Genomic DNA, 12865 nt, shown 5'->3' with positions numbered 1-12865 from the left:
ACCAATTATACGTGTGTTGGAGCGCTGCTGTCTATACATTTCCTGTTTATTTTGTTTCAGTGTTTATTTCTGACAACCCAAGGTTGTTCATCTGTAAGTGTCACCGCCTTGTGTTGCAGGATGTTAAAGTCTTTAGCGAAGACGGGACGAGCAAAGTGGTGGAGATTCTGGCGGACACGACAGCCAGGGACCTGTGCCAGTTGCTGGTTTACAGAAGTCACTGTGTGGACGACAACAGCTGGACTCTGGTGGAGCACCACCCGCACCTGGGATCAGAAAGGTGCTTGGAAGACCATGAGCTTGTGGTCCAGGTAGAGAGCAGCATGGCTCGGGTGGGGGGAGCAGTGGGGTGCTCGGTGGGCCTTCAGGTGAAGACCTCTGCCGCCAGATGCCAGACTGTCACTGCAGTGTCCCCTGCCAGCCAGCGTAGCAGGTGGTCTGTGTGTTGTCCTCCATGCTCCTGCCTCTTTTTCCTAAAATCTCACCTTCCTCCCTCCCAGGCCTCTCTCCCCTGGTGCTTTCAGAATCTCGCTCTTGCACAGTTTGAAGCAGTAACTCCCAAGAGCTCAGCCACAGGAGGAGGGAAGGGTCCCTGTGACTTGTCCGCAGGAGTCGCTGTGAGGGGCTCAGGGGCTCACTGCACGCCTGTGGTCTGGGTGTGCAGCCGGAGGCGCCCTGGGGAGATTATGGCATCACTGCAGAGAGCAGCTCTCTACCTGACGGGGTCGGGGAGCCATGGTGACAGCCTGTAGGAGGGCACGGGGAGGCCCCCGGGAGTCGAGGGGTGCCATAAAGCAATGTCACCTCAGCTTGAGTCTCACACAGTGTCTCTGAGTGATTCGAGAGAGCAAGAGATTATTTCGAAATAAGTACTATTTACAGAACTTATTGAGGTCTTTGGTTTGTTTGTTTGGCTTAAGCGGCTTATTTTCAGGTAAAGAAGCTTTTCAGACTTTCGTTTAAATTCTTTTTGGATAACGTACGGTGCTTCCAAATCATAGGCACATATTTAAAACTAGAATTTTTTCTAAATCAACAGCTCTATTTTCTTCTGTGTCTTGAAGGAGAGAAAAACTACACAGCTTGCAAACTTCTTCCCATAGTTTAACATTTTCCTCTTGACCTTTAAGAATGACAAAGAAATTGAAATTAAGCCTCTAGGTCTGGAATATTCTTTCACTAAATGGCATTTGGGCAGCTCATATCGTACAGTGTAAGGTTACATGACACGAGGTACATTGAGTTGGCGTTGCTGGAAGTCACGTGTTCTGGCTCCCCTGTGCTATCAGACAGTGTGCGTTGTAAAGTGAACGCTGAGAACTCCACCTTGTTTCTTTCCCGTCACTACGGATCTGCAGTGCACTTGTGTGTCATCAGATGCTTTGTCCTTTGTCCCCAGCAGCTTTCTCCTGACAGGTACATTCAGTGGTGCCACAGCACAGCGACCGGCTGGCAAGCTCCAGTTTGGGACATCCGTGAATGGTCCCGCGTGGTCTGATAGGGTCACCAAAAGCATCAGTTGACACACAAGTAATCTGGAAATTAAACAGTAGTCGGAACCCTGCAGTTTTTATGTACACACATGTATATACAGATACATACACATGCATGCATACACGTGTATATATACCCATATACATGCACACACACACACATAGGGAATTACAGTAAGTCCCCTACATACAAACCTTCAAGTTGCGAACTTTCAAAGATGCAAACGTGCGTTCCATCAACATCAGGCGTGAGTGAAGTTGCAGCTGGCCCTCCTTCTCCTATTGCTGTCGATCCTTCAGCTCTGCCATCTCCCACCTCCTGTCCCTCCTCCAGTCAGTAACTCTCCTGCCTGTTCACTCGACGCCAGCCCCCGTGTGCCAGCCGTTGTACTGTTCCACTGTACTTTTCAAGGTACTGTGCTATAAGATTAAAAATGTTTTCTTTACTTTTTGTGTTCGTTTGTTTTTATGTATTATTTGTGTGAAAAGTATTGTAAACCTGTCACAGTACAGTACTATACAGCCGACTCTGTTAGCTGGGTACCTAGGCTAATTTTTTGGACTTCTGAACAAACGGGACTTAGGCACGCACTCTCGGAACGGAACTCGTTCGTATGTAGGGGACTTACCGTAATTTTAAAAAGGCGTGTGCATAGTTGGAGCCAAATACAATTAATGAATATTGTTGAAAGACCATTCAAAAGTCTGACTGTGCTTTTACTTTGAAAAGAACTATGAAAAAACTTCTGTAGACATTGTAATACATGAATATCACCGTACACACCTAGAGAACATATGGAATGGATGCAGAGACACGGAACATTGTCACATAGGGACTGCTTGAGAAATTCTGATTCCGTTGTTTCTTGTGGTAGCACTTGATTTCTGCAGCATCGTACGGTAGCCGATAAACTTGGCGATTCCTCAATCACGTGAAGAAAATTTATTCTGAGGGAGTAGAATACGAAATGCACATGCAGACACTACTCTCAGGGATGGGACATCCATGTGTTTTATTCTGTGTTCTTTCTCTTATTCACAGACGGATTGACATACTCCCCTTTAGGGGACAATAGTTTATGATAAAACCAAGTAAAAAGGGAAGAAAAGAAAAAAAGGAGAGGGGCAAGTAAAATGATGAAACAGAGAAAAAAGAACATCTGGATCAAATTTTAGATGCTGTTTGACAAAAAGAAATCAGTGAGCTGAACTGCAGGTGCATGAAGCCCCCTTAGAGGAGTCTTCCTCCCTTTCTCCCATGAGCTCCTTTCTCATGAGCAGCGAGGGGACACATTGTCCTGATCCCTGGGTTCTGCAGAGGGTTTTGCAGGTGTTAGTTCCACCAAGTCGGTCATGCCCTCCTGCAAGGGCAGGGCCCAGGGAAACCTCCCACTCTCCACACACAGCTCGTTGCATCCCCGGCCCTGTGTCTTCCCTGCCTGTTCTTTTGTTTGTGATCCAAGCCTATGATTTAATATTGGTTTTGATCCGTTAAGTTGTTATTTAGGTGAAAATCCTCTTCCTTCCGTTATCCACCAGCATGTAATGGTCAGATGCCCAGTGGTGGGAAGAGGAAGGTCCGGTTCCCTGTTTCATGCCTCCCGTGGGGCAGGGCTGTGGGAGTGCCTTTCACAGCTCCCTGTGGTGTTTCAGCATAAACCCCCTTGGGTGGGGTGTGCAGCGTTCTCTGTGATTGACAGTGTCCTGGGCGTGTTCCTGGGTCCCCTGGCACACGAGTCCGCCGCCCCCATTCTCAGGGCAGAGCCACCAGCCCTACCTCCCCAGTCACTGATTCTCCCTTTAGAAGGTCACTTTCTCATGGGGTGTACGTCGGGGATGCTCCTGGGACCTGCACATACACGAGGCTGGCGGCTCAGGCCGAAGGGAGATGATGCTTGCAGATCCCTAAGGCCGGTGGTTCCACCAGTCCCCAGTAATGGAGGGGTGAGCAGGCCACTCTTACAGCACTGAGTTGATGTATAGCCTTAGAAATTGAGGATTTCCAAGCACAGTTACGATGCCGATCTCTGCAGCTAGATATCATATCCCTAACGGTATTAAACCTTTTCGCGCTCAGAAACGAGCGATGATTTAGGAGACATGGGGCAGTTTCCAGGACGGCCATTCGAAACGGCTTCCTTTCCACTAGCAGGAGATCACGTGCGTGTGTGAGGTCCGCAGCCCCCGAGGGTACCCGCGGGGCCAGAGCATCAGGCTCACGGAGGGGCAGGAGCCGCGGCAGCTGCCGGCGCGGGCAGCATCTCTTGCTGGAAGGACCTTCTCTGCCATCTCTCTGAACTGGGCTTGTTGCCAGAGCCGGGTCCAAGGGCCCGTCCTGGTCCCCAGTGTGGGCTCCTGCACCACTTGCTGGTTTGAAGAGTTGGGGCAGAGCCCTGAGTGCATCGTGGTCTTAGGTGACCGTGTCCTGTGTTTCCTGATTTCCCGGGAACTCATACCTTTCCTGATCTCTCCAACCATTACTGGCCCCAAAAGTCCAACCTGGATGGGATGTTTCGGCTCCAGTATTTTGGGTAGAGCTCAGACGTGGAACCACTGTCCCCAGCCAGTGCCACTGGACAGCCCCCGAGTCCAGCCAACAGGGGCTGGGATGGGGCCGTTGCCTTGGGAAGCGTTGCCCTCCTGTCTGCAGGTGAGCAGCCAGGCTCACTTCAGCCAGGACACCTTAATAGGTCGAGGACCTAGGGATGTTACACAGCCAGCCTGCAGCTGTATCAAGTACACAAACTATATTTTAAAGGAATCTCGAAAAAGAGGAACTTTGGCATAAAAAATAGCATCTTGGTGCCCCCCGTGAACTTGAAAATGGGCCCACCTGTAAACTCCATCCCCCTGGGAGTGCTGCGGCTCCCACAGGCGGGCCCTGAGTGACCACGGGCGTCAGAGTGGGTCAGCGGGAGAGGCTGGGACTTAATTTTAAGGCTGGGGCACCGTCACCGAGGAGGGTCACAGCCGGGTCCTGTGCATCTCAAGGATTTGGGGGCTTCTGTTGTCGTGTGAATCAGGACGAAACACCTCAGGAAGAAGCAGGAGCCCCTCCTCGGGCTATTCACTGCTCTGTGTTTGTTCCTGGTCAGTTGAGAAGGGCGTGACGGCCGCCCTGTGGCGTGACCGGCGCATCCAGATGCTGACATCTGCACAGACGGGGCCGGGGAGAAGCGGCCGCCTTGCCTTCAGCCTCGGGGCTCAGAGCGGCCTCTGCAGGCTGATCCTTTTCTGTCTCTGTCTCTGTGTCTGTTACCTCTGAAAGGCACCAAATGACACCCTTTCCCCACTAAAATACACACCTAGCGGGAAGGCTGCTTACGGGGCAGATCCAGACGTCAGGATGTTTGCTGTGGGCGTGTTCTGCACGCAGCTCCGCACAGCCCGGGAAGCCCAGGGCAGCCGTTCAGCGCTCCCGTCTCTGTGACGTGGGCTGCGCCGGGCGGTGAGGGGCTTCAGGGGGCGGTGAGGTGGGATGCTGACGCCTCCCGGCGCCCTCGGCTGGGTGCTGGGTCTGCCAGCCCCACCTCACCCCTCTGGACGGCCCGGGTTTCTGCTGAGGACTCTTGTGTCTGCTGCATGGCCCCAGAAGTAAGATACGCTGCTGTTTTTAGTTGACGTGTCGTTGATGTACCGTGTCGTGTTCATTTCTGCTGTACAGCAGAGCGACTCAGTTACACACGTATATACATCATTTTTCATCTTCTTTTCCATTGTGGTTTATCACAGGATGTTGAATATAGTTCCCTGTGCTCTACAGTAGGACCCTGTTGTTTATCCGTCCTATATATTACTAGTTTGCATCTACTAACTAACCCCAAACTCCCAATCCTCCCCTCTCTCTCCCTCACTCCCCCTTTGGCACCACAAGTCTGATCTCTGTGTCTGTGGGTCTGTTTCTGTTTCATAGATAGGTTCATTTGTGCCATATTTTAGATTCCACATATAAGCGATATTATATGCTGTTTCATTCAGTGTGACAATCTCTGGTTGCATCCATGTTTGTTTGCATCTACTAACTAACCCCAAACTCCCAATCCTCCCCTCTCTCTCCCTCACTCCCCCTTTGGCACCACAAGTCTGATCTCTGTGTCTGTGGGTCTGTTTCTGTTTCATAGATAGGTTCATTTGTGCCATATTTTAGATTCCACATATAAGCGATATTATATGCTGTTTCACTCAGTATGACAATCTCTGGTTGCATCCATGTTCATTATTTTATTTTTTACGGCTGAGTAATATTCCATTGTATATTTGTACCACGTCTTCTTTATCCATTCCCCTGTTGATGGACATCTCGGTTGTTTCCATGTCTTGGCTGTTGTGAATAGTATGGCTATGAATATAGGGGTGCGTGTATCTTTTTGAATTAGAGTTTTGTACAGGTATATGCCCAGGAGTGGGATGGCCATCATTGAAAAGTCTACAAAATATGCTTTTTTTTTTTGAGCTGTCTGAGTTTTAAATGTCTTTCATGTGGAGCCCGGCGGCGGCATAGATGCTCGCCTTAGTTCCGGAAATCAGAAAACTACAAATACCCTTTGAGGAGCGTCTTCCTCTTCCATTTGTACAAAAAGTCCTTTTGGATGAAAAGTCACATGGCAGTTTTACTTAAGGCCATTGTGATCATATGACATTGGTAGCTGGTGATGTGAGCATTTAATACTATTGCCTGAGGTCATCTGAAAATATGTGTCTTTAGAATCATAGAGAAAATCAGACCTGGACAAAAAGAGCTTTGAACTGAGGTTGTCCCAGTGGCCTTTTAAAAGCTGTGAGCACGGGTCCCGGGCCTTCAGTGGGAGGCCAGGCCAACAGATCTGGCATCTCTGAGGAGCTCAGTCCTGGTCCCACCACTGGCCGCAGAGGGTGTAGCAGCCTTGGTTTCCACCTGTAGGTCTCCCAGGCGGAGTGGGGTCAGCGGAGTGGCCTGGGGCAGAGAAGCACCTCCTGTCGGGACCGCTGACAGTCTATTCACGCTGCTGTATGCGGCTCTACCAGGGTAGCTAGGCCTGGGAAGAGAGGAGCCTGCCTGGGATGCAGCATCCTGGGGCCCCATTGAGCCGGTGGCTCCCGCTGGGAGGGCCCTGTGCCCCTGAAACTCGACATCTGCCTTGTCCTCCCTTAGGTCCACCCTGCTCTTTTCTTTCTCCTTATTTTACCTGGTAAAAAAATTTTAATTCTGTAAACGAACCATCAGCAGGTTATTGGGTCATAGTTGTTTTTTTCCCCATAACCACAGAAATGTTTTCTCTGAACACAGATCTCAAGGAAAGTCATGGGTTTGTCTTAAATGAATGACATTGTGCTAACCCCTATCTTGGCAGCAGACATAGCTGTTGTAACCGTGCTCAGGCTGCCCCTGGTTCTTCCCCGCTGTCCTGGGGGCGTCATCAGGCAGGGTGTGTGGTTCCTGAATTGCTGGCCAGTTCCCACATCATCTGGGGACCAGTGGGCCCGTCTGTGGCTCACTGGTGGTGCCAGGTCTGGCCCTTCCTGAGGTGCCTGAGCTTTCTGTCCATCATGGGGAGGAACTTCAGGCTCTAACTATGTCTCGACCGAGGACAGCCTGTCCTCGTGTGCCCTGTGTGCCAGCGGGGCCCGGCTCAGACCACCGGCCTGGTGACCGTGTCCTTCGTGGACAGGAGTTCTCCCACGTTCTGAGATGGCTTTGACTCAGGAACGCTTTCACCCTACACCTCATCCTTCCCGGAAGACAGGACTCTCTGGGGATTCCGCGCTGGCTGTGTGAAAGGAAGCGGGAGCTGGGAAGGGCTGACGGAGCGTTCGTGTCAATTTCGTGGCATCTCCTGCTCCGCCGTTTGGGCCTCAGTTCACACATCGAAGCCGCCCTGGGCTCGTTTGCTCCTGTCGCGTATCCCGTTATTGAACGTGGTTGGTTCCCTGCTGCCCGGTCAGCAGGCTGTGCAGGGACACATGAGGGCATCAGGCCATGTGCCTCTCATGTTCCGCGTGGAGCCAGAGTGCTCAGACTGTGAGGGAAACACCGCCCCAGGGTGATGCCGCTGCTGAGTCAGGCACCGAAGCGTGTGTGTGTCCGTGCATGCTTCCCCGAGTGCTGTGCCACGTGTGTGTCCTTCCCAGCGGCACGGTCCCGCTGTGAGAACAGCTCCGGGGTGTGCGTGATTAGCGTGGGCTCCAGCGGACAGTCGGGCGTGGGGACGGGCTGCCTGCTGGTAGCCCGCTCCCTCCCGTGTTACGCCCTAACACCCTCCTAGGCAGCTGAGTTTCACGAAATCAAAGCCGTCCTGCTTCTGCCCCCCACCGCCCACCCACCCGCCCGTGCGTCCTCCTTGCTCAGAGCCTTCCCACTGTCCTGTGTCTTGGGACATTTTCCCAGTCATCAGAGTCCCTGTTCTTTCCAAGAGTTGACACTTCTTAATTTAAAGGCAGAGTCATCTGCGCAGAGTCTTTTGTTGAGAAGAAGTGTATGAAAGTTAGGACTGACCTGAGTTCCTCGTACTCTGTGTCCTAAGACCTCCTGTGCGTTTGAGGTAACACATTAAAGAGAGGTTTCGATTTACTTTTGGTTCTTGACCTCGTCTTTGCTCACGAAGTTTGAAGAGGAAAAGAAAAGTCAAGCAGATTTTGTAATTGGTTGTGAGGCTGCCTTGAAGGTTCTGCCTGTTTATCTCACACAGTACTTTTCCTCTGCAGAAAGGTGCTTGGAAGACCATGAGCTGGTGGCCCAGGTAGAGAGCACCATGGCAAGTGAAAGTCAATTTTTATTCAGGAAGAATTATGCAAAATACGAGTTTTTCAAAAATCCCACGGTGAGTCTTTTCTCTTTTGAGTCTGGGGTTTGGAACTCTTGAAATCTTGCAGTTTATACTTGAGTTTCGTAGTAGCAGGTCACAAAATAACTGAGATGGCAGCGGGTGGCAGTTGGGTTTGAGAATCTGAGTGGCTAGTTAACTAAGCAATCCTGGCTTGAAACTGTCTCTCTGATGCTTAACTAAATGTCTCTGTTCTGGCCCGAGCTAACCATCACCTTCTCCCAATAGCTGGAGTGGGAGAGGGGCTTAGTCTCTAGGAGTAACTTAGTCAAATACTCAGCAAAATAAAAACTCATTATTCTCTGCAAATAGCAAGTATTACTTTGGGATTATTGGGGGAAGAATCAGTAGAGAAATCAAAATCCAGGTGGGTTGAGCTACTCCTTGATTTTTCTTTTCTTTTCTATTTTTTGCGGGGCGGGGCCCTTGCCTTGTGGGATGTCAGGATGGAGCTCGTACCTGCCGTGGTGTGAGCGCCAGTCCTAATTCTGAGTTACAGCAGCAGTAACTGGGGGGGCGGGGCGGGGGCGGTCCCAGCATCAACTTCTGGTTCTGATAGTTTAGCTGCTTTTTCATTGAAAGGAAGAAATTTGGTAACTACTTTTGGGTGATGCACCAGAAAAGGCCTCTTCACATCTCTGTGCGCATCTCCTAGTTTCAGGGGTTCTTTATCTCATGCCACGCGTCTGTGTCCCTGAGTTAGGACACGCGGCAGCCCTCTGCCTTGGTGCACTGCCAGACGTGGGTCATAGTGGGCATCACAGACACTCCAAACTTGGTGCAGCGTTGAAGGGAAAATGCAGCTTGTTGGAGTCAGTGTTTCCATTGTGTGATAAAGGAACAAAAAGCACTGTCATTTTAAATACAAATTGTACATAATTTTACCTGGAGGAAAGTTTTCAGTACTGGCATACCTGTAAGTATGCTTTTCCCCACTCTTAAGCTAACCTCTGACATCTTTGTTTTTCCATGGCCTAGAATTTCTTCCCAGAACAGATGGTTACCTGGTGCCAGCAGTCAAACGGCAGTCAGACCCAGCTTTTGCAGGTACTGGGCAAGAAGAGACTTCTGCTGGAGTCTCTGTGTAGAAGCTCTCAGGCTGTCTTGGGGGCCTGGTAGGAACTTGGAGCGGTTGCATTGTTACTCATGTACGAGCCTTGGCCCCTCGTGGAATTTAGAGTCACCAGAAATGAGTGTTTCCCTGGGAAAGCTGCACGTAGCCAGGCTCCTTCAAAGCAAAACAAGCACTTAGAAACAGGATACACTGACCTAGAGGCCATCGGGTGCCTCTCCACGCTTACTGCTGCCTCATGCTGTCCTGGGAAGTCGGGATATTCCTCTGCACCCCTAAAGACGTGTCTCTTAACGGCACGTTAAGTAGTAAGGGAATAAACCATTCCCTAAGGCAGCCACCACTCTCCAGGTGGCACTGAATGTAAGAGAAAGTACTCGAATGTAGTTCCTGCAGAAGTCTGCCCTGAGCCCTCCTTTTCCTGCTTTGTTTCTGCCTCTGGAAGCTGAAAGCCGCTGTGCTGTGTCCTGGGCCCTCCACGCAGAGCATCTGCCTGCCCTGGGTGAGAGTTGTCATACTAAGTTATCGTGGCCTGTGCACAAGGAGGGTAAAGTGGTTTCCTGCTTTTTAGTTGCCTGATCCGAGACGGCTTGATGCTTGGTGAACGTGCACGGTGATGTCTTGAGGTGCCAGAAGCACTGCCCGGGGGCACCGGGACCTGCCCAGTTGGCCCATACCGTCTGCAGGAGGAGCTGTGTCCCTCTCAGTCAGTGTAGGGGACCTACGAGGGTCACCCAGATCTGGTTCCTCACCTACCTTCCCTGAAGAAAGAGGTGTGGCTGGTGGGAGGACTTAGCGGGGGAGCAGGCTGTCACCAGGGTGTTCGTTCCAGGAGCTGGACAGACACTGGACACACAGCTTTCGCTGGAGGGCACGCAGTCAAAGTGACGGCCGGATGCTTGCTCCCAGCCCACCTGCTCGTAATCGGTGCTCCTGGCACTTCTGTTGCCCCAGCTCTGAGGACCAGACTGGGATTTTTATGGGAAACCAGAATAAAAGGCAGGATGCTTAAACACACTGTGCATTAGGAGATTTCTGACTTTGTGTTTTCTGTCAGAGTTAGAGAAGTCCATTTGCTTGTGTGTGTTTAAACACTTAATTATGTTTTAGAACCCCAATTTAGATGGGAATTTTAAGACTTTTGAAAGGAAAAATATCACTTGAAAACACTCAGTTTAACCCCAAAACAGTATTTTACTAATTCGTAAAATGTTCCAGTGTCAGCGATGCCGATAATATGTCTGCTTCCATATTTTCATGTCAGCATTATCTAACTTTTAAAATTTGCTCTTCAACAGAATTTTTTAAACTCCAGTAGTTGTCCTGAGATTCAAGGCTTTTTGCACGTGAAGGAGCTGGGAAGGAAGTCGTGGAAGAAGCTGTACGTGTGTTTGCGGCGATCCGGCCTCTATTGCTCCACAAAGGGAGCTTCAAAGGTGAGTCTTAAAGCCGTGACCGCCGGTCGCACCAGGCTGGGAGGGTTCCGAGTAAACGTGGGCTTCATTTTGAATTGCCCCCTGGGCTCCGCCCAGCTCGTGACTTATTAAGCTGGTTGTGTAGCAGCTAAACTCAGATTTCCTGGTGCACAGCCCCGCCTGGGAAACCAGGTGATGACACAGACCTAGGGATCCCGGGGCTGTGTCACTGCCCCACCCCCAAGCTGGCCAGCCCGCGCCCCTTCTGTGGGCTGGGAGCAGAGCCTCCTGCCTGCCTGAGTCCCCTGAAAGATGCTAACTTAGTTTCTATAATTTGGAAGTTGGCATCCAAGCTAGCCGCAGGATATATGATTGATTATTGCCACCCTAATGGCAATCTAATACATGTTATTGTAGGTATTGCGTGGAATAAATTGTGGTTTTGTGCGCATCCCCAGTGGGAAGAGGAGGCGAGGGGTGGAAGACGGCTGCCCGCCTCCGAGGACAGTTGGGGTGTTGTGGGCTGGCCTTGCCAGGGTCTCCTTTGGTGTCTTTGCACCTCTGACCTACTCTTTCCTGTAACGTCTGAGGACGCCTGCCGTGGGAACGTACCTAGCTGACCTTGGCCTTGCTTTTACACCCGAGAGCTGCGGTCTCTTCTGTTCTCGAAGGAGAGAGGCGGGGAGGAGCTGGGGACCCCAGGGGAAAGTGCTGACCCAGCATCAGACCACAGTCCTACTGCTCTGGGAAGTCAGGAGAGCAGCGGGCAGCCTTCGGAGAGGGGGCGTGGCCTCTGGGAGAATGGGCGTGGTCACCAGGGAGGGGCGTGGCCGCAGGAGAGAAGGGGCGTGGCCGGCCGCCCTTCCTTCTGCAGATGGGGTCTTCATCAGATGCAGTGGGGAGGGTAACTTCCTGATTTCCCAGCTCTGACGTGTGGCTTACGCATCATCGTCATCGGTGCTGAGCCCAGGGACGCGTGTAGCCTAGAGCAGTCAACAGATGCGGGATGGGGAGTTCCGGAGGGGGTGGGACGGTTGCGGACGCAGCTGGACTCTGCCCACGCAGCGTAGCAAAGGTGCTGTGGGTCCTGCATTTGAGTGTGTGCTCCGAACCTTGACCTTAGCTTCCAGATCTTCTGGTTTTCACTTTATGGGGCTTTGATTTGGCAGAGTGTCAAATAACATTGTAACCGTTTTCTGTCTGGGAACTGGGAGGGTGGGTTGTTTTGGGCGGGGGCTGCGGGATGTGGTTTTAATTTAGCACTTATTCTACACGATGGGTATAATCTGTAGACTGTCAGAGGGGAGAGGTGTTGAGAGCACGCACAGACTGCCCTCTGTTGACGGGGGCGTGAAACACTGGCTCTTGGCTGTGCTGGGAAGTTCTCCCCCCGTTAAGTCTGAACACCTTCCTGCAGGAGCCCAGACACTTGCAGCTGCTGGCCGACCTGGAGGACAGCCGCATCTTCTCCCTGATGGCTGGCAGGAAGCAGTACGGTGCCCCCACGGACTACGGCTTCTGCATAAAGGTACCCCATCCGCAGCCCTTCAGAGATGCCCAGACAGCATCCCGCTGGGCACTTTGGAATTAAACCAGGGGCCTCCTTTCTTGGGTGCTGTTTTTTGTTTGTTTGTTTGTTTTTAACAGAAACATAGTTTCACACTAGATTTATTCATTCATATAAAAATATTTCTTGTGTGCTTATGACGTGTCCGTCCTTGAGTAGCTCAGATGCTCAGAGAAAAGCAGAGTCCGTGATGGACAATGCCCGTCGACGGGCCCAGTGGCTTAGGGACCGCCAGCCTGTCACTGGGTGGCCTCCAGCTTACCGAGTGAGCTGACACCTTCTGTGTGGGCTTCTCGTCCCCAGGACATTAGACTAGGGGCGACCACAGCTCTGCCCTCTCTCTGTGCACGTGCATGAGGACACAAACTCACACATACGCTCCCATGTACACACCTGCACACACCTATGTGAACAAACACATGTAGACATACGTGTGCATGCCTGTGTGTGCGTGTGCGTGCACGCACACACACACACACTTTGGGGGGGCCCGCTCCTACCCCGTCGGCGAAGCTGTG

General features: G+C 51.5%; 1 protein-coding gene across 1 annotated transcript in view; it reads left to right on the top strand.

Moving 5' to 3' along the window:
* The window catches only part of GRB10 (growth factor receptor bound protein 10), a 194245-nt gene that overhangs the window by 152022 nt on the left and 29358 nt on the right, over positions 1-12865 (top strand). The window contains exons 7-11 of the mRNA XM_024764363.1: positions 120-311; positions 8210-8290; positions 9272-9340; positions 10664-10801; positions 12198-12308. Of these exons, the coding sequence (XP_024620131.1) occupies positions 120-311; positions 8210-8290; positions 9272-9340; positions 10664-10801; positions 12198-12308 (591 nt within the window). The remainder of the gene's footprint in view (positions 1-119; positions 312-8209; positions 8291-9271; positions 9341-10663; positions 10802-12197; positions 12309-12865) is intronic.

This window comes from Neophocaena asiaeorientalis, unplaced genomic scaffold (genome assembly GCF_003031525.2).
Source record: "Neophocaena asiaeorientalis asiaeorientalis breed wild unplaced genomic scaffold, Neophocaena_asiaeorientalis_V1.1 scaffold191, whole genome shotgun sequence".
NCBI classification, from domain to species: domain Eukaryota; kingdom Metazoa; phylum Chordata; class Mammalia; order Artiodactyla; family Phocoenidae; genus Neophocaena; species Neophocaena asiaeorientalis.
The sequence above is the reverse complement of the archived record's forward strand: the minus strand, read 5'-3'. Positions and strand labels throughout refer to the sequence as shown.